Source organism: Apium graveolens, chromosome 9 (assembly GCF_009905375.1).
Source record: "Apium graveolens cultivar Ventura chromosome 9, ASM990537v1, whole genome shotgun sequence".
Taxonomy (NCBI): Eukaryota; Viridiplantae; Streptophyta; class Magnoliopsida; order Apiales; family Apiaceae; genus Apium; species Apium graveolens.
The window spans coordinates 42,058,124-42,082,615 of NC_133655.1; the positions used below are offsets into that span (position 1 = coordinate 42,058,124).

Below are 24,492 nucleotides of genomic sequence, written 5' to 3' on the forward strand. Positions count from 1 at the left end.
AAGTTTAGAATGTGGTTGACCGTTGTTTCCATCTACACCTCACATCAGCGAAACACCTCTAGTACGCAATTTATATGTATTGACTGGGATTAAATCGGTTGATCAGTATCATATTATATATAGCTAGTACAAACGATAAACAAAGACAATCTACAAATGCAGCTATAGTACTAGTACAAGGTAAATCATATCAATCCATTCAAAATCTTTGCTCAAATGCAGGCATCACATTTTATGATCAACAAAAGATTAAAAAAAATTAAAACTATAATTATTTTGATCTAGGTAAACTTGAAGATACTGAGATCAAAATTTGAATATTGTATACCTTGATTTAAAGCAGTTTGAACACTCCGAAGAGAAGATTTTGTTTGCAGCTGGTTTAGTTTACTTGGACACTTGCGTGAATCATGGTATCCTTTTGAATTACAAGTTTTGCACATCCTTAATTTTCTCTTCTTCCCATCATAACTTAACTCTGCAGAGCAAGCAATCCTTTTTCTGCTTCCTTTGTTATTGCTTTGTAGTGGAGGAAGAACATTACTCAAACCATAAGGCCTAACACCAAAGCACTCTTGAAGCATATCATCTTTTGTAACACCAAAAATCTGAAATTTATCAGCAATACTGTTTTTTAAAGATTTCATCCCACCGAACATAAATTTCAATCCATCAACATTACTTGAGATACTTCCGAAACAGCCTTGAAATTCTGACCATATTTGCTTTGATATGTCTCTAATTATAGAACCACTGCTACGTTCTGTTTCTTTACCAAACTTTAATTTGGAGAATCTGAGTTTTGCATTTCTCATCCAACGAGTGCACAAGAATTGCTGAGGTATTCTTTCCACACCCCAAAGACCTAAATATAGAAACAGTGTCTACAAAGATAACCCACTCTGGTGAAAAGCTTACACGAGCACTGAACATCATTCTTCAAGAAACTAAATTTAACCCCAAACAATTTTTCATCAAAGCTTTTATCACGAACAAAATATTTATTTACACCATCAACAACAATTGTTTGGCTTGCCAAACTAATATGGAAACAACTTGACCGAATCTGTTTCTAAACCTTATAGAACATCGAACGAGTGTAAGATGAGACACATGCTTTTCAATTTGCTTTTCTGTTACAGATTGTGGAATACATGTGTCTCCATCATTTAGCTTTTTATTTTTATAAATTTATTTGTCGATGGCACTCTCGTAACACATATAGAATTCAGAAAGGGTGTCTACTTTCTGCACAAAGTGATTAAAATAAAAGTTCGTGTTTTCTGACCTTGACGTGGTTCTAAGCAGTGCACCCATTGGCTTGTCCCTGAAAAAGCAGGTATCCAAGATTTCCTCATAGAATATATATCTTTCAACCATACATGATCAGTCAATCCAAATTCCTTCAACACAGTATTCCATCCTTCTTCAAATTCAGCTACCGTCAAATGCGATGACCACACAAATTTGTTTAGTTTGTCCATAAAATCAGATTCGGCACAAAAAACAAGACCAACCTATTTAAAAAATAAAAAAGGCACAATTACATTAAGCATTACAAATTAATTAATAAATATAAGTCAAGGTAATAAGAATCACATTACATTATTAATATGTGCGACAAATAAACAAAAAAAATTCATTTAAAATAAAATATACCTTGGATGGAAACTTCTGCATTATTTGCCACAAATAGCATCGATGAACAGAATCAGAAAACACTTAAGCAATTGCAACTTTCATGGCAAGGTACTGATCAGTAATTATGCATTTTGGAGGCCGGCGAAAAACTTTGAGAAACATCTCACATGCCCATGTAAAATTTGTCTCATTTTCAGAATTAAGTAAAGCAGATGAAAGCGTGGAACTCTTCCAATGATTGTCGACGCCAATGAATGGCACAAAAACCATACCATACCTGTAGTATAAAATAAAAAAGAAAAAGTGTATATTAAATAATCAAATTTGACAAAATAAAACTAAAGCATCAAATATTAATTTAATAAGTCGTAACTGATAGACAGTTTGCAATACTTACTTATTAGTACGATATATCGCATCGAAAGATACAACATCACCAAATACTTCATAATTTTTTCGACCACGAACATCAGCTCAAAATAGACGAGTGACGTGACCATTTGAATATGTCTCATACTCATAAAAAAAACCCTCCATCAGATGTATCCTGTTTGATCTTGAATTTTTGAAGTAACATATCTGCATCATGCTTTCTAATGTACAACTTGATATCTCTCATCCAATTTTGAAAATCCATAGCAGTAGGTCCAACATCAGAGTATAAACTAAATAAGGAGGTATAGATGCTATGAGCCCTTAAAGCGCCAATGTTTGATTTTGCAGCATCTAAAAGAAAATGCCGCTGAAATGCAATCATAGTTCTATTCGCACGAAGAAACTCTTTACCCGACTCAGAAGCTAACGGATGATTGTGGCCCTCAATAAAAGTGGAAATTACATACTTATCGGGGCCATCAGGACCAATGTACTTAAGAATAATTTTCGCATTACAATCATATTTTTTGGTGACTGTATTCCTCTTTCGAATTTGATTACCAATAGTATTAGATGCATGCGATGATTCTGATTTAGAATCAGATTCCTTTATCTTACCAGTTTCATGGTATCCTGCCTTCTGACAAACAAGATATTTGATACAACAATTTTATTCCTCACCTTATGTGATGATTTGCGAACATTAAAACCCCCTGCCTTCCATATTTAGTGTAAAAATCAAAACATGAGTCAATATCTTTAAATCGCTGACCAATATATGGTTTGAGTTTTAGATCAGGAACTTTAGGATTCCAAACTTGAGTAGTCCTATTAAAAGATTCATCAAACCCTTCTATCAACTCTTCAATCATATCATAACCCTTAGAATCACAAAATACTTCAGCCATATCATTATTGTGTATTCCCAACATTTACTGCATGACATTAATAAAAATTTAAAAGAGAAGAGATATCAAACATTAACACATAATGTAACAAAAAAGAATATTTATTTCATTATAATAACAACATTCTGCAAAAACAATAATTGGCAACCAAATATATGCAACTTAAAAAAATGACAAAAATCATGATATTGTGTACTACTCAACTTAAACATTATTTAGATTTTTCAAAATATAGCACTGAACATGGCTTCCAATAAAAAGAATTCATATTTTTTTATTCAAGTATTGAACATAAATCGAACTAATAATATGCGGACATTATAGAATTAAAACTAAATTGATATATAATAGAATATGGCAATAGAAGTAGATTGAGTTCATCAAATAAGATTATTTAATCTACAAATCATGTTTTATTCTATAGTGGAACATCAAATGAACTTATTAAAAAATCTTTACATAATAAACAAATAATAATTAAACCAAGAAGGAAAATATAAAATTAAATAAAATGATACAGTAGAACCTAAAGGAACGTAAAGCTCTATTCTTCTCCTATGAATGATCAAATTTATATTTCACTAAAAAAGACGGTCATACTTAAATTAGTTAATCAGAATTCATCAGATTACCTAGCAAATTATCTATGAAATAGGTTACATCAACATTTTTTGTGTTATTTACATTATAGAAGCAAAAAACATTAAATATTAACTAAATTCACTCAACAATTAACAAACATGAATAAATTGTATAATTTAACAAAATCTAATCTCTAATTTACTAAAGATCGAAACCTAAATTAGCAGAATTATTCAGTAAAATGAAAATTGAGGATTAAATGTGAAAGATGAAAATAATTACCTGAAAAAGACTGAATTTCAATTGTGGTGTCAAAAGTTTCAGCTTGATTTGACGAATAAGCCATATATTGTAATGGAATCGAGGAGATAAAAGGAGATTCACTGAGAAACGGTGAAGAGAAGATTGAAGACTAGATCAAAATCACAAAAAACAGCAGAAATCGAAGAGAGAGAGCTCGTTGGAAAGAAGTAGATGATGAAACTGAAAATTTGAACTATAATATCAAAATTTTAATCTCGATTGCAAGAGATATCAATTGAAAGATGATCGAAATCACTAAAAAAACGACAAAATCACTAAAGAGAGCTCGTCGGAGCATAACAAAGATGCATGGATTTGTGTGTATGTAACTGCTTAGTTGTAGATATAACTGTCTCAGTATATTTGTCGGTAAGTTTAATTATTTAATGAGAACTAATCTGGATCGTTTATTTTTTTCTAATCCAAGGGTTCATATTAAATAAGGTTCATATTGGGCGCAAGGATCCCAAATTACTTAAAAAATAAAGAATTCGATAAAAAGAAAAAGGAAAAAAGAAAGAAAAAGAAAGGACAGGGTTTTGAGGCAACGAAATGAAGCGGGGGAAGAGGCACAGGTAGTCTGGGTTGTTTGAAACAAGTCGGAGGCGTTTACTGAATACATTTATATATATTATTATAAATATAAATATAAATATATATTCCCCCAGGCCCCAATCTAATCGGTAAAATCATCTTCATCATCGTCACCGTGTTCTCTTTTTCTCTAGGTAACTCCTCTTTCTTATTCCTTTGAATTTCAATCCCCTTAATTAATTAATTAATTAATTATTGTTGTTGTTGTTCAATTGCCTAGGGTTTCCTATTTGTAATTGTGTGATGATTAATCTACTCCTCCCAATCTTATTAGGTTAATTATTATTATTATTATATAAAATTCATCATCTTCTGCAATCAACAACATCATCATGTCAGGAATACCTCCAAATACATCATCTCAATTCACTTATTCAACTGACGCCACCACCTCTTCATCACCAGCTTATTTTCCTTTGCCATTTCACCTTCAAAACCAAACTCAACCATCACCACCACCACCACCACCTCAACCTTCTTATCCCACTCTCCACTATCCCCCTCCTGTCGTTTATCCCACTGCTCCTGCTCCCCTCAATTACGCTCTGCCTCAGTACCAGCAGGCTCAGCAGCTCTTTCAAAGGGATGCCCAAACTATTACTCCTGAAGCTCTCCAAAGTGTTAAAGCTGCTCTTGCCAGCAGCGATATCGACCACAAAGCTGAGACTAAGAAAAAAGCTATTCCTCGTAAAGCAGCTGGTCAAGCTTGGGAGGACCCTACTCTTGCTGAGTGGCCCGAAAGTATGTTATCTTCCTACTTCTTTGCTTTCTTCATTATCAACCAAATTATCAACAAATCTTCTACCCCCTTTGCTAAACTTACATTTATTTATAATTTCAAAGCCCAATTGCTATAATATTGGGATGCACACAATAATAATTACTAAATCTTTTTAACACAGATGAAAGGGGACCTATGCATAGCAAGGACATGCCAAATAGTTGACATGTTATTTTATATTTTTTTAGATAAAAGAATAAATTGTATTATTTACTAATTAACATTATTAGGAACATTGTACTATTCTGATAATTTTGTAGTTAATTTACCTAGCATGGATGATTAACTTCAGAATTTGATATTGAGTAGTATTAGTTTCCCTATATACTTGGGGATTGTGATGGAGATCAGGGGAGTGTGAATTATATATATATATATGTTAAATTTACAATTTCTGATAGAGATTAAACATCAGTGCAACTTGAAAAGGATCGATGATGAAGTTGCATAAATCATCATTACAAAATAATGTAGTTATGAAAAACTACTCCGAGGACAATCTTCTGAAACAACACTACAACTACCCCTACTTTGATCTTTCTATTCCAGAGGATATGGCTCGTGGCGCTGGCATATTTTACCCTCAGATATGCATTGTCATAGGATAGGAGGGTTATGTCTGAATCAAGGAATGTCACAGGTTGATTATAGTTGCAATGGTGGATGCCACTATTGCACCAATGGAGTTCTGGTTTGTTACCTCTTTCAACTCCTTGACGAAAATCCAGAGACATCAAGTGAGTTTTGAACTGTGATCCAGTGGGGTCGTTTATGTTACTTCTAGGATGAGAATGGAACAGTTTTGGCAGGATTTCCAGTCCTTTTTATGTAGTACAGGCCACAGGGTTAGGATGAAGTTGAGATAAAACACAGAAACAATTATTTACATTAACAAAGTAAATGACTCAAACTGGTTTGCAGTTACATGGATATTTAGTATTTTATCGTCATCCACACACATCAATAGGATGTATAGTTTGTTACTTATCTTAGTATTAAGTTAATTGAATATATTAAATTACATTTATTTTTGCTTTGTGGCCTTACCCTAGATCTCTTCATTTCTCTTTTAACCCCATTAAGTGTGTTGTTCTGCAGATGATTTCCGACTATTTTGTGGTGATCTTGGAAATGAGGTGAATGATGATGTTCTTTCGAAAGCATTCTCACGATTTCCTTCTTTTAATATGGCAAGGGTATGCTCTCTGTGCTTGATCTATTATTGGTATAGTTGATGGGTGTTGCAATCCATATTGTCTCTCTTTTCACGTTTTTGTTTATTAATGTGTGTTAGACCTTGGTTCTTAAGTGTATAACTCTCCTGTTAAGCAACTCGAAATGCTGAAATTGAAGTTAGATTTTAATGTAGTCTTAATTAATGCAACAAACCGAGCAGGGAGGTGTCAATAAGGCGTGATGACAAGATGTGAGGATTTAGATAGAATAGGTCTATAGATGGAAGGAATATTTTAGCTTTAAAATTAAGGGAAATTTTCAAGGGTACCCTCTTAGAATTGGCTTTTCCAAATGGTACACAAAATAGTTTTGATTTCCGGATGGTACCATTCTACTATAATGTCATTCTATGTTGTAACCCTATCGTTAACTTCCGTTAGTCAAATGTTATAGTTTTGGTATTATTCGGAAAAGTCAATATTAGAAGAGTACCGTTGATAATTTTTCTTAATTATAGAGATATAGATGATTAATATGATATATCTAGGATGCTCGGACTCGTTTGGAAGGATCTGATACGGACACAGATCGGGGGGATCGGGCTGTGTGACTCTTTGAACTCCAAAATCAATGACTCGGGGACACGTTTAAAAAGGATTGGACACGGGAATTTGGACACGGAGATACGGGCACGGGGATATGGACACGCCATTTTTTATTTTTTAAATGTATATACAAGAATCTTTCTGTACATTTTAAGGATTATTTATAATATATATATTCCTTGGATATCATGTTTAAATATATATATTCCTCAGATGTCATGTTACAAAAAAACCGACCTGTCTACTTGATTTATGCAAACAATAAAAAATTGTTTTGTCAAAAACTTAAAAAAATAATTTATTGCTCCTTGAATATATTCGTTATTAATTGATTTATTTTAAAAAAAATTAATATTTGTAACAACTAAAATTATTTATTTTATAAATTAATAAATTAATATTTTGTATTTATATAAGTTGGTTATTTTTTGAAATTAAAACATCTATATGCAAGTCCAAATCCAAATTATAAACGGGAAGGTATTTGGTGAACAGTTGGCTCCATAATTAATAATAAATCATAAATATGGACATGATATAGTCCAGATTCATCCATACTCACATACAAATGACTGTATCTATATACCATTTTATAACCTTTTATACTGTTCCTCGTTTTCCCCCCAACAACCTCACCCACTTCGTCTTCTCCATCTCCAAACCACTTTTTCTTCTCTCTTTATGTATACCCACATAATCTTTAATATTTAAACAACCCATCATTCATTTTCTTCGTTATTTGCATTCTTATGGCTGCCGGAATTGCATTCTTATTGCCTGAATTTTGAATCGCCGGAATCTTATCGCCGGCGGCCATATCCAGATTTCAACGGCAGGATCGGACCCGGATTCCGTGTTCGTACCCGGGTCGTGTCGTGTCGACACGGGTACGGCAGGTAAACAGGCGAGTCCGAGCATCACAGTGATATAGATAATTAGTGATTAATGAGTAGAGGTTAAAAATCACGAATTCGTACTAGGATTGTGTGTTCGGTTATTCGATAACCAAACTATAATTTAGTTACCGAATAAGGGGAAATATCATATGCGAATAATGAACCAAAATAATTATTTCGGCTCAAACTGAAAGCCGAATTATATAACCTCAATAGGAAAAAAATTAATATTAAAAACTAGTCCATGAGTATCTGTGTTTAAATGAGAACCAATCTTAAAATAAGAACCGAGACTTAGGAGGATCACTGCCAGCTTCATCTGTGCTTTCTTCATCATCATCCACCAAAATCACACTCAACTCTCTTCTACGACAACAGTGTCCAATTGCCCACTTGTCATCACATCGAAAACAAAGTCCCTTAGCTCTCTTCTCTTGGAGTTCTTTGTCGGTCAATCTTCGTACCTCTCCCAGATTCTTCGTCGACCCCTTGCTTCCAGAATATCAAGACACATTCACTGATGCTTGCGTCTCTCTCGCTCCAGTGACCCAATTCTTGACTGAAGTAGGACTAGTTTGTGAACTCCCAATCGACGCAGCATACTGATTATTTCCCTTTGTTTGAATCTGAAACGATCCTGATTTGAATGAACTTAATAGTGTCTTATGCATCCCAACTGCCATGTTCTTCTCTTCCACTCTTAATGCCATCTCCATAGCTTGCTCCAAATTAAGCGGGCTTAACAACCTTACTTCAGCTCTTATATTTACCTTTAACCCATTTAAAAACTGCCCAAGCAAAATCTCCTCGGATATCCTCTCTAAAGGGGCTGCTGTTTCAATAAATTTACGACGGTACTCAGCGACAGTAGAAGTTTGGACGGTTGCAAGCCATTGTTCGTACAATGAACCCCCTGAAGAAGACCTAAACTGCCTCAATATGAATTCCTTTAAGTCAGACCAACGCCTTATTGGGTGGCGTTTGTGTTCCCATTGGTACCAACGTAGGGCATCACCTTCCAATGCAACTACAACTGCCTCCAAGCGTTCATCCTCCGATAACTGATAAAAATTAAAATACCGTTCTACTCGTATTACCCACCCATCCGGGTCTGTTCCGTCAAACAACGGCATGTCAAGTTTCCTATACCTCCAATTTCCCGGACCTCCGCCTGATCCAACACCCCCATAATTACCCCTACCCCATTGATGATTTCCAACTCCTATACTTCCATCAACTCCAACTGCCTTGGGTGGTCTTTGCACAATACCTCGAACAGAAGACTCACCTTGATTAATACTAGCTTCGATTTTCTCCGATGAAAGGTTTTGCAGCGCCGTGACCGTCGATCTCATCTCCGCCTGAAAATTATCTTGTTCAGTTTTCATCGAGTAAATCATAGCTTCCTGATGTTCTCGGGCTCGTGAAATCCTTCCCTCCAATCTGGTCACCATGGCTTCCATGTCTCCTCGTTTTTGCACAGCTTCTGTCTGTCCTTGGAGGATTAAATCAACAAGGGAGTGCTTCATCGCAGCCACCCCTTTTTCCACCGCCCGAGACACCATTTCAGTAACCTTCGATTCCAAATTACCCACCACCTCTTCGAGTTCTTCCATCCGTTGATTAATTGTTGGATTTGTGGGTGCCATGGATCGTCTCCGCTCTGATGCCAATTGCAATGCTTCAACTCAATTAAAACAATACTGAGACACTGATGTTACTCAAACAAGATATAACTCTTCAATGAAGCTTAAACAACTGTTTTTCAACAATAAAAGTGTTCAGGGCTTTCGAGAGGCCTGTCTCTCCTACCAGACTTGTGTTTACACAAACTCAGCGATAACCCTAGAACCCCAACACAAACTTCCCCTTTTACTCCTCTCCCTCGTGCCAGTCACGTGCCTTGAATTATTTTTTTACTTATTGTTTCTTTCTGTATTTTCTCACTTGCAATTACCAATCTGCCCTGAGGAGTACGCCTTTTATAAGTCACGAGATCTTCAGGACTTCTTTTGCAGTGTATTACATGGAGGTTAACAATAGGGGTACTGTATAAAATGACATAATAGTCGAATGGTACCATCTGGAAATCAAAACTATTTTGTGTACCATTTGGAAAAGCCAATTCTACGAGGGTACCATCGAGAATTTCCCTAAAATTAAATTTATGGCTGTTGCTCATTTGGAATGTTTGATTGCTTTTCTTGCTTTATGACCTTACACCCTGCATTTATCTGTCGTTATGATAATCAATCTCGCAAGTCTATCTTACTGCATATTGTTTGTTCTCATGCTTCAACTGTATCTGGGCTTAGTGAACCTTAGAACTCTTACAATGACTGATGTTGTAAGATTCAAGGGTTTATTTTTGTTATATCTCAATTTTTAGTCTATATATGTCATGATTTGTAACCTCAGGTTGTAAGAGACAAGCGAACTGGGAAAACAAAGGGATATGGCTTTGTTAGTTTTGCAAACCCTTCAGATCTTGCTGGTGCAATGAAAGAAATGAATGGTAAGTGAGATCCTTGTATGATGTTGCATGAAGCTGTAATGTCAGTGTTACTTCTGTGACATTCCTCATTACCACATAAATTGTATGAGAAATATGAAATTTAGGATGCGTGTATAGAGAACACATTCACTACCAATGTTTACCAAATAGGAAAGCACTTAAAGATCAGCATATGTAGGAGTGGGATATGTTGGAATGATGCCAGTCCTTCATATATCCTTTTTCATGGTTAGAAAAGATGAAGGTACATGATTTGTGTTCAACTAATGGTCTGTGTAAATTGATTAAATTATTTTGAAATAAATGATAGATATGAAATATCATTCTTTTGGTTATGTAGTTGAAGACTCGTAATATAAACACATTCATGAAGCTATGTACTTGTTTATTTTCCAGACAAAAGATATAGTCAATACTCGATAGTGATTATATCATAGAAACGAAGCTAACAATGATTTGAGAGACATCTAGAAATGAAGGAGTGTCTTTTGACAAAAAGTAATGTCTAGTGTAAATATAAGAAGCTGATGTATATGTTAATTTATTTCAGGCAAGTATGTTGGAAATCGGCCAATTAAACTGCGGAAGAGCAACTGGAGAGAAAGAACAGATATTGAAGCTTTAGAAAGACAAAAGGTGCATTAAACTGCATGGCCTTCAATTTATCACATATAGGTTGGCGATGTATAATTTTACTTAATCCTGACGTACCCTGTTGTTTCTTTGTACTTGTTGCAGAATCATAGTCACAGAAAATCAAAGCTCCCTAAGAAGAGTGTATTGCATAAGTGAGCATTGTAGCTGAACAAAGTCACTCCGGTAAGTAATAAGAAGAAATTGGAGGTAACAGATATAATTTTAAATTGTAATTCTTCGTAAAGCATAATAAAATGAATGTAAACTCCAAAAGCCTAATGCATAAATTGTTATGCATATTAATTTAATATCTCTTTTATAAACATTAATTTAGATCATATATAGCATCATGAAATCAGAAAAGAAATAAGGTATGTTCATTGATCATATCAGAATATCAGGTCTTGGTGTTTTCTTTCAACTTTATATAGTGTTGTTTACATTAGGCCTAACAAAAATTTTGCAAGAGTACAATAAATAAGAATCAGAAGTCAGTAGAATAAGAAGCTAGACTAAGCAACCCTACCTCTCACCAAAAGAGTAGAAAGGAGAGTTTCAGGAATCGATGAATTCCTGACTAGTTTTGAAGCTATTTTTGGTGTTTTCTGATTATATAAGGTAAATATCAAGCTAAGATAGTGATAAACAGCAAAGAAACAGGGAAATCAGAAGGAGATAAGGTAGAAATGAGGGAGAGATAGACACAAAAGAGAGATAAGAGGTAACTTAGGCAGGAAGAAAAGAAAGGGGAGAGAGAGGGTTGGTGGAATAACATTCCATTTTCTCATATAATGCATAATAATAACAGTATTGCCAAAAGAGTACTTATATAGTCTCAGTACACAACCAACTTATATTAAAAGACAACTATGCCCTTATTCTAATATACTGCTCTATTGCTGTCATTCTTGACATCCTTCCCTCCTTCAACTTCTGTCATGTCCTCATGAGCTGCTGAGTTGGTCACCTCTGAAGTACAGTCTGGTTCTGCTTCATGCATTCTGGACAATGCATCAGCTACAGCATTCTCTGTCCCTTTCCTGTAGATTATAGTGTAGTGATAGCCAAGGAGCTTACTAATCCACTTTTGCTATAGCAGATTGCTGATTTTTTGCTCTGTGAGATATTTCAAGGCCCAGTGGTCCGTCTTTATAAGAAAATGCTTGTCCATCAGGTAAGGTGCCCATTTCTTCACTGCAGACACAATGGCCATAAGTTCTTTTTCATAGGTGGACATTGCTTGGCCCCTGATTCCCAGTGCTTTACTGAAATAGGCTATAGGATGCCCTTCCTGAGTTAGTACTGCACCAATCCCAGTGTTGGAAGCATCTGACTCTATTGTAAATTCCTTGGAGTAATCTGGTAGTTTTAGTACAGGGGTCTGAGTGAGGGCTCGCTTGAGCTTCAAAAATGCCTTGGTGGCTTCTTCATCCCACTTGAAGTTATCTTCCTTTAATAGACTGGTCAGGGGCTTGGCAATGGTGCCATAGTCCTTGACAAATTTCCTGTATAGCCACTCAACCCTAGGAATCCTCTGAGAGCCTTGATGGTTTTGGGTAATGGCCATTCAATCATGTCCTTCACCTTGTTCTGGTCTACAACCTGTCTTGTCAATCACATGACCTAAATAATCAACCTGTTGTTGCATGAAGGCACATTTAGATTTCTTAGCATATAATTGATGCTTTCTCATTGTTTCAAAGATCTCCTCCAAGTGATTCAAGTGTTCACTAGCAGATTTTGAATACACTAGAATATCATCAAAGAAAACTAGGGTAAATTTCCTTAAAAATGGTGCAAAAACTTGATTCATCAGATTTTGAAAGGTGGCAGGGGCATTTGTTAGCCCAAAGGGCATGGCAGTGAATTCATAATGACCTAAGTGGGTCCTGAAAGCTGTTTTCACCTGGTGGTACCCTGCCCTCGGTCCAGTTTGGTGAACACCTGTGCCCCACTCAACTCATCCAACAACTCTTCAATGAGAGGAATAGGGAATTTATTCTTTATGGTTGCTGAATTTAACTTTCTGTAGTCTATACAAAATCTCCAACTGCTATCTTTCTTCTTGACAAGAAGAATAGGGGAAGCAAAAGGAGAGGAACTAGGTCTGATAATTCCTGCTTCTAGCATTTCCCCAATAAGTCTTTCTATCTCATTTTTCTAGTCATATGAGTTCCTATATGGTCTAATAAAGAAGGGTTCTGTACCTTCTTTGAGCTCAATGGAGTGTTCAATACTCCTTTTAGGTGGCAACCCTGCTGGAATGCTGAATATGTCTTCATACTTCTGTAAAAGATCATCCAGCTGGTTTTGTGCCTTGGTAGTGTCTTCCAATGCACATAAGGCCCCTTGGTTAGTAGGTGGTAGAGCTTGAACCAGGTAGATTAAACCATGACCTTGTCTTTGGCAAGACCTCACAAACTGTTTTGCAGTCATTTGTTGTAATACAGGTGTACAGGTGTACTAGGCTGTACATTTCCTTGCAAGGTTATTTTTTCTTTTCCTTGCTGGAACTCTAGTTGCAGTTTGTTGAAGTCAAAGGTGACAGGTCCAAGGGATCCTAGCCAGTCAACCCCCAAAACCAAGTCATAACCCCCCATGGGTAGTGTCCTCACATCTGTGTGGAATTCCTTCCGTCCCAATTTCCAGGAGAACCCCTTGCATTCATATTGACTCACTAGATGATTTCCATTTGCCACAAGTACCTTCATTGTGGTGGTTTGAACCATTTGGCATTTTAATTTAGATGCTATTTTCTCATCAATGAAGCTGTGGGTGCTTCCCCTATCTACTAGAATAGAGAAGTCTATCGTGTTTCTTCTTCCTGTGAGAGTAATTGTTCTATTGCTAGGAGCTCCTTCAATGGCATGCACTGACACCTCCATAATCTTATCAGACCAACTCTCCTCTATGGTGACAGTGGTTTGTCTACTAACCCTGAAGGACAATTAAAGTTGAGGGTAGGCCCTGGAGTGTTTCCTGGTTCCATCTGATTATCTTCTACCACATGGTAAAAGATCTCTTCCTCCTTGACTCTTGGTACTCCTTCTACATCCACCTTAGCCTTTGATTTTCCTGTACTGGCTAGTCTCATTTGCTTGTGAGGGGTGATTTCTCCCTTGTCTATCTTCTTGACCACTTCCTTGGTTAAATGATAGTTTCTTGCTTGCTTATATGCTTGTTCCACCGTCACTGGATTAAGCAGTCTCACAGTATGCTTAGTATCTAACTGAAGCCCACTAATAAAACATTCCACAAAGTACTCTTCAGTGAGCCCTGGTATCTTGCACTTGAGTTGTTCCATGCACCCTTCAAACTCATTGTAATAAGAGTCTACAGTGTCAACTTGTTTAAGTTGCTTGAACTTCTCATATACCATTTCTTGCTCCAGTAATCCAAACCTTGACAAGAACTGTTGTACAAATTCTGCCCACCCTATGGAATCATTCCCAACTGCATAAGCCTGGTACCACCTCCTGGCCACCCCTTCTAGATGCATACCTGCAATGGCTACCTTCCTGTTTTCTTCTACTTCAAAGATAGTGAAGTATTGTTCACAATCTTGCACCCATTCTGTGACTCCCATTCCTTCTGCAAATTTTGGAAAATTCAGCTTAAGATGCTTTAGTGGTGAGGACTCAGGGGTCTTTGCACCCTTCAGAACTTTGTTCTCTGGTTCCTCATGTTTCCATCCAAAGGGGTTGACAACCTTCTCTGCTTTCTTCTTGGGTTTCATCCTTTGCATTTTACGAAACTGCTGAGTTGCAGCATTAATCATTTCCTCCATCTGTTGCAGTCTCCGATCTGTAACTTCTCTACACAGAAGAAATTGTTGTTGTACTTCACACAACATCTCATTGAAGGCCTTATCCCCACCATCCATCTCTCTCATTACACCCCACTATTTCTCTTAAGGTAACCCAACAACAATCAATACTCCAAAAACAATTCACTTCACTGAGTCCTCAACTCAGTACTGAGTCAAGTTCTAAAACAACAATATCACTACTATTTTTGTGATTTTCTGATGTAAGGAGGACTGAAAACAGCAATAGAACTAAAAACGAGAGAGAAACTATAGTAATCTACCCACAATCACAGATCTAACAGCCGTAACGACAGATCTGCTAAGAACGAGTTCAAACTGGTCACCTGAGTTGAAAACGATTTGTTTCAATGAATACTGCTCCGTTTCCTTCACAGCAAGCTTTGATGGACTCGTCTTCAACAGCCCAACGAGATAGAAGCAGTGGGTAATCGAAATAAACGGGCTTTGATACCAATTTGTCAGGAATCGATGAATTCCTGACTAGTTTTGAAGCTATTTTTGGTGTTTTCTGATTATATAAGGTAAATATCAAGCTAAGATAGTGATAAACAGCAAAGAAACAGGGAAATCAGAAGGAGATAAGGTAGAAATGAGGGAGAGATAGACAGAAAAGAGAGATAAGAGGTAACTTAGGCAGGAAGAAAAGAAAGGGGAGAGAGAGGGTTGGTGGAATAACATTCCATTTTCTCATATAACGCATAATAATAACAGTATTGCCAAAAGAGTACTTATATAGTCTCAGTACACAACCAACTTATATTAAAAGACAACTATGCCCTTATTCTAATATACTGCTCTATTGCTGTCATTCTTGACAGAGAGTGACTGTTTTCACAATGACCCCAACATACTGTACAAGGATCTGAACACAAGATCATAGGCATGGATGGGCACATTAACCACTGGAACAACTCAAATCCTTATAAGAAAAGTTGACAAATCTCATTACATGTGTTTGATAATTTTGATAATTATAAAGTACACAATCAAATCCAAAAAAAAAACATATAAAATTGTTTAGTTACTAAAACCAAATTGATAACTTAACATTCTAGCTTAATGGTTAGTAGAAGTTAACTCAAGTGAAGGTCTAAGTTCTTGCAATGAAAACTATATTACTCCTGTTTAAGGAGAACTATCCGAAAATTATAATTTGCTATTTAGGGACCAAGTTGATTTCATGTCATCCATAAGCTTTTCACTTCATGTTGCCTTGTGACTACCACATCTTGTGGTTTTTTTACTGTATTTTTTGTAATACGTAATGTAACTAGTGAAACTTACAAAGCCTGTAGATTAGTAAAAAGTAACGTGATAAGTTGAAAAGTGAATTTTTTATACTACATAATATAATAGACAAGCTTGATTTTTTTTTCTGCTGAATTTAATGACATTGCTTGTGATTTATTGTTAATTTTATAGTATTTTGTTGATGTTGTAATTCAAAATAAACAAGCTTATAATCTGCTTATGTCAATTAACATATTGCAACAATCTCACATAGCCACATATTATGTCTAAGATTTATGAAGTATGCACACATTTGAAATGGACAAAGAAATTCAAATACCCATGCACTTATTTTCTCTATTGAGACTTAAGCTCTTACCTAATCTAGCTTATACTAAAATATAAGACAACAAAGATGTCATCATCCTAGTTTTAGTTGTCGCTCTTTTATTAATTTGATGACATCAGCATGCTTATGTGTAATTTCTAATTAAATTTCACATTCCACAAGTTCTCTATCTTCCTTAATTCTTCCTCCACTAATTCTCTTTATTCCTTCTTATACTCCAATAATTTTCTCTCTTCCTCATTTTTGAACTTCTATTGAAGCCGGTGAGACATGTTATTTGTAATAAATTCAATGTTAATGTAAATTTTTGAACTTTTGACATATTCAAGGAAACACTTTGACTCATTGATGTATGCATGAACCTGTAACTTGATTCAAGAACAACGGAACATCGATTTGTGGAAAACAAGTTTTCTATTTTATCATCTTCAAGAGTCGTGGTTCACGTTTATCTTCAGTTACAAAAAAATGTTTAAGCATACCCATTAACTTAAGATCAAAAAGGAGTTCATCACGGTGAAAATTCCGGGTCTCGAGTACAAAGAGAATCCTATAAAATAAGTAATGTTTTGTAGATTTAAGAGTATATACGGCCCGTTTAGCAAATCTTAAATCGGGAAATAAGTTACTTATTGCTAAAAATATACATGTGTACTTTTTATTGAAAAGAAGTAAGTTATATTTATTTTGAAAATAAGATTTTATCTTAAATTTTAATAATAAATACGTACATTTAGAAAATTGGATAAAAGGAGTAGCCGAGTAGGTGAACTAAAAATGCTCTAGGAATTTTTTGGCATTAAACAAGATAAAAAAGAAGTGTTTAAACAAGGGATTCACGCAGAGATTGGTAGAGGCAGAGATATATACTTTGTGATCAAATATTTAACTTATTAACTATTCATATTGTTTATCTCTATCAAATAATTAAAATTACAATCGTTAATTTATTATGGATGAAAAACCAAAATAGCTACCATTTGGGGATAAAGCCCCAAAATGCTGATTGGCATTACGTTCTGCCCAAAATATCCACGAAATACGCATTAGGGGCATGCACATTTAGTTTTTTAAAATTTTATTAAAGAACACGCATACTACACATGCGTGTTCAATTTTGGTTTTTAATGAATACGCATCATGCGTATTCCTTTTTGGCCAAAAGTTGAATTATAGCATGCGTGTTCTTTATTAAAATTAAGAAAGTGGAATACACATGTCTGTAATGCGTATTTTGTGCGGAACGTACCACCAATCAGCATTTTGGGCAGTTGGGGCTGAAAAGTAGTGTATTTTGGCATTCTTTCATTTATTATATAATATGTGTGGAAAATTAGTAAAACACTAGATAAAAGAAAACAAATCATTTTATTAAGCCGCTACTATAATCTACAAACGTCCTGTTATCATACTTACTATTTATAAAATACATAATAAATTACAATTAATTTATTTCTAATTAGAAATAATGAATATAAGGTTTTTTAATAATTCCTTTATTTCCCCGCATCATACTTGTTATTTACTGGGCAACAATGCTAGGGATTGCTTAAATGTTTTTTTGTGCACTTTGTGTTTTGTATTCTGTGCATATATTTTTATCTTTAGAGGTTTTTTCACAAGGGTCAAATTGATGATATAGTTTGCAACTCTTATTTGCAGGTTCCATGAGTTAAATCTCCAACTTCTATCAAGTATTTGTCATCCTGATGTCTAGAGAGCTTGACTACATCCAATTGCTTTCTCGCATGACAGAGATAATTTTCAACATATAGAACATTGTTTGCTCTATGAATTGTATGCACATCTTGGTGTATTACCATATCAGTATTGTATTCAGAAAACTTTGCATAAGCTGTTCTAACTTTTTGCAGAGGTATAGATAATTTTCCGAGGTTCACAGTGTTATTGACAAATGTCAATTTATATGCTGCCAATGTTTTATTGCTTTTACACATTCAGGGGTCCAGCATCACTGTTTCGACGTTAGGAATACTCACTTTTAGAATAATGCATGTCTTGGACTGTTGGTCCCAAATGTCATTATTTGGGATGAATGGCTTCAAATAACACTCTCTCAAAAAATGACCCTAAATGTCATTTTCAAAATGGAGAAGCGTGTTATGTTTTGAAATTTTTGTCAAAAACGCAAAATGGAGAAGTGTGTTACGTTTTTTCTTCAATAAGTGAAAACGGGAGTTCAAGTTAGGTTTTCATTTTTTTTTTAAAAATGATAACGCAACTTGGAAAGATATTTTTTTACAAAAATGGAGTCCAGGTTTGGTTTTCTTTTCTTTTTCTTTTTAATTTTTTTTACCTGAAATGGTAGATAATGTTATGTTTTCAAGTTTAAAATTTTATTTATAGGGTGTTTTGTTCGTATTTTATTTATATCTATAAAGTTTTAAAATTTTTAAAATCCAAATTAAGAATTGTTGAATCCTAAACATAAGCGGGAATTGGCATTATTAGGTATAGCAATCCTTTAGTGATTAATTGGATAATCGGTGATAAATCAGATTGATTAATCAAAGCATTAATCGGATATATTTAATACAATATAAAAATAATTAATTTATTAAACTAAATATATAAATTTAAGAAAAAAGTGCAGTGATTAATCGGATTATAAAATCGAATCGGCAGAGCATATTGAAATGATTAATTTGGTGATTAATCGGTAAAATCGGTGATTTTTAGAACAGACTCCCAAAATATTAAAAACGATTAATAATTAAAGTTTGAATCAAAGGGTTTAGGGGCCTTAAACCCTAGATTAAATTAGGATTTAGGCCGTAAGATTTAGGGTCCTAAATCCTAAACTCTAAATCGGTATATTTTTATTAATTTATTATTTAATATTTTTAAAACCCCAAGAGGATTTGTGAACACTAAATGTTAAAAATTGTTAAATCAGGACCCATATTTAATATTTTTAGGTTTATTAATTCTCAATTTAAGATTTAAAAATATTAACATATATATATATATATGAATAAAATACGAACAAAACGCCTCTTACAATACAGTTTTGAGCTTTGAAACATGTTTAAAAAAAATTAAAAAGATGAAAAATGCTAATGCGTTTTGCGTTTACAATGAAAACATAATTTGAAACTTGAAAGTGCGTTTCGGTTTGAAAAACATTAATTAAAATTGTGTTTTTCGATTAAAAAAAAATCATCACATGTAACTGCGTTTTTTTATTAATAACAAAAACATCAATTAAAACTTTATTTTGGAGTGATATTTGGAACAATTTTTTCATATAATGACATTAAAAGGCTATTTTCCACCAAATAATGATATTTGAGACTTTTTTCATGTCACGGGGTAACATGCATCTTTTTATAAAATCATTTTGGTGCTCTTGAACGGCTGCCCTTGGAAAGAAAGCCTGCTTTTTGATGAACATTATACATTCATCCAAATCTTCTCCTAATTGAAAGAGTTTTTCCTTTTGCTTGTTAGACACCAACACACTCAACTTGTCAGCACCGATGAGGTGTTGTCTGATATCATGGTTATCTATCACTTTAAATCGTATTTGGAGTATAATTAATTTTAAAATTATCAAATTCTAGAAAAAAAAATCAAAAAAAAGTAATTTCTATATATAGGTTTAATATTTTTTTCTATGTTTCGTTTAAATGTAAGTTTTCAGTAAGCGGGTTACTTAAAATAATTAGTTTCTAGCAGTGGAATTTATGTCCAAATAAGTTATTTTTATGTATTTTCTAGTTTGTATTATCTATAGAGTTTGAGTTCCTAATATATAGGAGAAATATGTTTATGTGTAGATAAATATGATCTCTTAGTAGTTGTCTTTGTTTTTAGAATAACGGAAGTAGTTGTAGGCTTGTAGCTCTGCCTTTTTATATAAGAGTCGTAATCCCGATATTTAAAATAAGAGAATTAATATTATCTCTCAAAATTTTCGTGGTATCAGAGTTATGGATGATAATCGAGTCGGTCGAAACGGGTTTAGCAAAATTCAAACCACTAAACCTGAACCCAAACCTATCGGATTCGGTTCGGATTCGGTTCAGATTCGGGTTTGTAGATCACTGTCAAATTACACATTAATTTGCACAAACTCTAGTGAAAAATTACGGTTTGAGCAAAGTGCTCATGAATATGACGATATTGAAATTTTTGGGATTGAATTAGAGGGTTCAGAGAAGACAATGGATAATATACCTCTATGAATAAAATTATTGGTGAAATAATACAATAATCTTGACCTTTAGTATATTTGTAGTGAAAATGCGGCTAAAAACATATTTAAACAACTTTAATGCAATAATTTGTAAAAAGTATAATTTTTTAGTAATAATATTAGTAATATATTATATTATATATTATATTATTACTTATAAAATATAAAATATTATTTATATATTAACACCGGTTTGAGATCGGGTTCGGTTTCGGGTCGGAACGGGTTTCGGGTTTTCGAGTCGGATTCGAAACGGTATGCCTTAAAACCAAACCCGACCGAAAATGGTTCGGGTTTAAAAATTAAACCCAAACCCGAATCCAAACCCGAAATATTTTCGGGTTTTAAACCCGATCGAATCGGTACGGATCGAATATCTATCGGTTCGTTACAAATTGTCATCCCTAATCAGAGCGACCATAACTTTGAATCATATCAAACCATCTTCCAGTCACTTCTTTGACCCACATTCACTATGACCAAATACGGAATGACCTCTCAATCCTCATCTCCGAAATCTTCTCAAAATTGGACGCTGCACTAGCCACCAACACTCATGGAGGAATTAAGCAGATATTAACTTTAGTCATAGGTCATCATCTCAATGGTCACAATATCTTCAATAGTCTCGGTCCATACTGATATATGTATGCGACAAGGGAAAGAAGGAATATCTTACCGATGAAATTAAAGTTCGTGAGAAGAATGACTTAATGCACAAATCCTGGAAGATTGACAACCATATGGTAATGTCTTGATTAATCAATTCTATGACAACTGAGATTGGGGAAAATTTCCTTTTATATAAAACAACCAAGCAAATTTGGGATGCTGCAAAGGAAACGTACTCCAGCTCATAAAACACATCTGAGTTAGAGGCTAAATTGCATGACCTTCAACAAGGTAATTTGTCTATTTCACAATATTTTAATTTGCTCAATAGACATTGGCAGCAATTGGACATGTTCGAGACTTATCAATGGAAATGCAATGAGAATACAGTCATCTACAAGCAAATTGTTGAAAAAACGAATATTTAAATTCCTACACGACCTCGACAAAGAACTAGATGACTGTCATGGATATAAAACCTTTTCCTAATCTCAGATGAGCATTTTCAAAAGTTCGCGTAGAAGAAAACTCATGCTAGGACCTCCTGAAGAATTCGTGGAACAAGCAGCTGTTGAAGGATATGCACTGCTGCCAGAGGCGCCTCAAACAATCATGACTACCGCCAACAACGTGGACGTAGGCCTTGGTGTGAACACTGTAAAAAGCCGGGGCATCTCTTGCTGAAAGATTCATGGAAAGTCTGCTGATTGAAAGCCTTCTAAATCCTCCTACGACAAGAGCAGTCGTGTTAACGTTGCTGCTACATCAAAGGTTCTACTCAAAATATTCCGTTCTCCAAAGAGCAATTAGAGCTACTGCGGAAATTGTTTGTCTAGCAAACTGCTTCATAAACTAGTCCCACACCAACTGCTCTTACTATTGGAAATATTGGATATTTTAGTGTAATTGAATTGAGTAGTTGATCAATATAATCATAATATTAAATTGAAAAGTCGGGAGAGTGCGGAGTGCACGCTTTGTTCGAGTTTATTGTAATTTTGGTATTATTGTTTATGAGACATGTCCATTGGCAGCAATCACACCTGTTGAAATAAGATGTGTCTGTTAGTTTTAGCCATGACTGTTAGACTGAGATGTGTCTAGGCAAAAGACTGAGATGTGTCTGTTGGCAAAAGACACATCTGCTGACATCCATATATAGGTGTTGCATTAATCAATTTTAGGGTTGGTTCATTTTTCTTGAAATTCACAACAAAAACACATTCTCTCTTCTTGCAGAATTTCTGAATTTATCCGATTGATTTATTTGGGTGAACCACAAATAACTTCAATCTGAAAGTGTTCACACGACTTCAGAAAAATCCAAGTTACTACCATTGTTTTCCAACATAGATTGAAGTTAATTTTTTTTTCTGAAGATGACGAACGGAGAATTTGCAAAAGATATGACAAGCAAGTTTGCAAAACTGGACAAGTTTGAGGGTCAGAATTTTAGAAGATGGAAAAAGAAGACGCATTTTCTGTTGACCACGCTGAAGATTGTGTATGTTCTGAGTACCCCCATGCCAGAAGTGATTGAGAATGAAACTATTGAACAAAAAAGAAAGCGCTGCAAATGGGAAAATGATGATTACATCTGCCATGGTCACATCTTGAACGGTATGTTTGATTCCCTTTTCGATGTATACTAAAATGTTGATTCAACGAAAGAATTGTGAGATTCTCTTGAATCCAAGTACATGGCAGAAGATGCTTCTAGTAAGAAGTTTTTGTTCAGTAATTCTGTGAACTATAAAATGGACGATTATAGACCGGTGATGGAACAATACAATGAATTGTTAAGGATTCTGGGACAGTTTGTTCAACATAATTTGGAGATGGATGAATCTATCTCTGTTTATGATGTTATAGACAAACTGCCACCATCAAGGATTTTAAACACACCTTGAAACATAATAAAGATGATATGACGCTGGTTGAACTTGGAAGTCACTTCAGAATTGAAGAGGCTTTGAGAACTCAAGAAATTGAGAATAATCCTAAGGGCAAGTACCAAGTCGGTGATTCTTCTGTAAAATATGGTTGAAGATGGTGGACCTTCTAATAATTCTAAGGATGGAAAGGGTGATAAACGGAAGTTTAAAAGAAACTACAACTCTTCCAACAAAAAGCCTATGATGGCATGTTGGAAGTGTGGCAAACCTGGACATTTCAAGAAGGATTGTCGGGTTAGTAAAGGCAAGCAGGAAAAGCAAAATGCTGGTCCAAGTGGATCCAAGGATCCAGAAAAGCAACAAGGTCAGATTTTAATACAAAATTATAATTCTTGTCAGAATTATGTATCACTAATATCTGAGGCATTTTATGTGCAGGATGATAATGTTGCTTGGTAGATGTTAGGGCGAAATCACGCACTAATATTCACGCAAGTATACGCGTTCGCAAGTAATATAGAATACTTTCTAGTTCGTTCCCTCAGAGACTCAGACTAAGTTATTGTCTAATTAAACTCACTCACCAATGTATGATTACTTCTCAATGTTAAGATAACACTTAAAATTATTGATTAAATATTAACTATAATTAACTACTTAATTAACCACTTAACTAACACTTCAATTTATCAATAATAAAACACTCATGAAATCACAACTTCATTATTACTTCCTTCTATAGCCATTGTTATTACCTTTAGCATGTGACAGTGATGATATTAATCGAATAACACGAAACTGATAAAAGCCAACTTTCATTGTACTAATACCATTCTACCAAACATCCACAATTAAGATAGAAGTTGAATAGTCATCAATCATGTTGAGTTCCTATATGTCTACAAAAATTGACAACACAACGATTTAAGCACAAGTTATTCCTTTTGATTACATAGGGCAAATAAAACTGTTAGAGTTACCCACTAATCATGCACAACATACATGAACCTATGCTAGCATGGCAAGTTCTAAATCTCAAGATCCACCGTCGCTTCACAAGAGATTAACACCCTATCTTATATGTTCGCGACGCACATAAGACGAATACGCACAACCAATACTAGATATCATGTAATCATCACACACTAAAGTATTAAACAATTAACTAAAGAATTCCATAATAAATCCGTTGCAACCCCATGATCACGATTAGCCCATAATAGAACTTATCGCCATCATGGGTTCATATGAAATCATGATAAACAACACAAGAAAATAATAACTAAACTAATTATATTAAAACAGAGTACGTCACAAGAGTAAATAAGTCAAAGCAAGAAAACTAG

At 34.6% G+C, this 24,492-nt stretch overlaps 3 protein-coding genes across 5 annotated transcripts; 1 reads left to right on the forward strand and 2 right to left on the reverse strand.

The window, feature by feature from the left end:
* Nucleotides 1-281: 281 nt before the first annotated feature.
* Nucleotides 282-1,680, reverse strand: LOC141685231 (uncharacterized). The gene is made up of 3 exons (XM_074490344.1): nucleotides 1,660-1,680; nucleotides 1,289-1,517; nucleotides 282-865 (listed from the first exon to the last, which is right to left on the reverse strand). The coding sequence occupies exons 1-3, from the start codon at nucleotides 1,678-1,680 to the stop codon at nucleotides 282-284; spliced, it is 834 nt and encodes a 277-aa protein (XP_074346445.1).
* A 42-nt stretch (nucleotides 1,681-1,722) lies between these two features.
* On the reverse strand, nucleotides 1,723-2,924 carry LOC141685232 (putative protein FAR1-RELATED SEQUENCE 10). The gene is made up of 3 exons (XM_074490345.1): nucleotides 2,727-2,924; nucleotides 2,172-2,656; nucleotides 1,723-1,918 (listed from the first exon to the last, which is right to left on the reverse strand). The coding sequence occupies exons 1-3, from the start codon at nucleotides 2,922-2,924 to the stop codon at nucleotides 1,723-1,725; spliced, it is 879 nt and encodes a 292-aa protein (XP_074346446.1).
* Nucleotides 2,925-4,353: 1,429 nt separating this feature from the next.
* Nucleotides 4,354-18,328, forward strand: LOC141683992 (uncharacterized). 3 transcript variants are annotated; one of them, XR_012560525.1, is made up of 7 exons: nucleotides 4,354-4,537; nucleotides 4,624-5,144; nucleotides 6,283-6,380; nucleotides 10,280-10,376; nucleotides 10,927-11,012; nucleotides 11,115-11,219; nucleotides 18,083-18,328. XR_012560525.1 is itself a non-coding variant. In XM_074488825.1 (7 exons), the coding sequence occupies exons 2-6, from the start codon at nucleotides 4,736-4,738 to the stop codon at nucleotides 11,166-11,168; spliced, it is 744 nt and encodes a 247-aa protein (XP_074344926.1). In that variant the 5' UTR covers nucleotides 4,355-4,537; nucleotides 4,624-4,735; the 3' UTR covers nucleotides 11,169-11,195; nucleotides 18,083-18,328. The 3 variants fall into 3 exon arrangements, 2 of the variants coding, with proteins under 2 accessions (XP_074344926.1, XP_074344927.1); XM_074488825.1 differs by having other exon boundaries at nucleotides 4,355-4,537; nucleotides 11,115-11,195; XM_074488826.1 differs by having other exon boundaries at nucleotides 4,355-4,537; nucleotides 4,678-5,144; nucleotides 11,115-11,195.
* The last annotated feature ends 6,164 nt before the right edge of the window (nucleotides 18,329-24,492 follow it).

Coding starts and splice junctions, on each gene's coding strand:
- LOC141685232 (XM_074490345.1), bottom strand. CDS start 2,924: ATGGCTGAAGTATTTTGTGATTCTAAGGGTTATGATATGATTGAAGAG. Junction 2,657..2,726: donor CTAAATATGGAAGGCAGGGG/GTTTTAATGTTC, acceptor CTTGTTTGTCAG/AAGGCAGGATACCATGAAAC. Junction 1,919..2,171: donor CAGGATACATCTGATGGAGG/GTTTTTTTTATG, acceptor TTTATACTACAG/GTATGGTATGGTTTTTGTGC.
- LOC141683992 (XM_074488825.1), top strand. CDS start 4,736: ATGTCAGGAATACCTCCAAATACATCATCTCAATTCACTTATTCAACT. Junction 10,377..10,926: donor TGCAATGAAAGAAATGAATG/GTAAGTGAGATC, acceptor AATTTATTTCAG/GCAAGTATGTTGGAAATCGG. Junction 11,013..11,114: donor AAGCTTTAGAAAGACAAAAG/GTGCATTAAACT, acceptor TACTTGTTGCAG/AATCATAGTCACAGAAAATC.
- LOC141685231 (XM_074490344.1), bottom strand. CDS start 1,680: ATGCAGAAGTTTCCATCCAAG. Junction 1,518..1,659: donor TGCAGAAGTTTCCATCCAAG/GTATATTTTATT, acceptor TTTTTTAAATAG/GTTGGTCTTGTTTTTTGTGC. Junction 866..1,288: donor CTGCTTAGAACCACGTCAAG/GTCAGAAAACAC, acceptor TTCTATATTTAG/GTCTTTGGGGTGTGGAAAGA.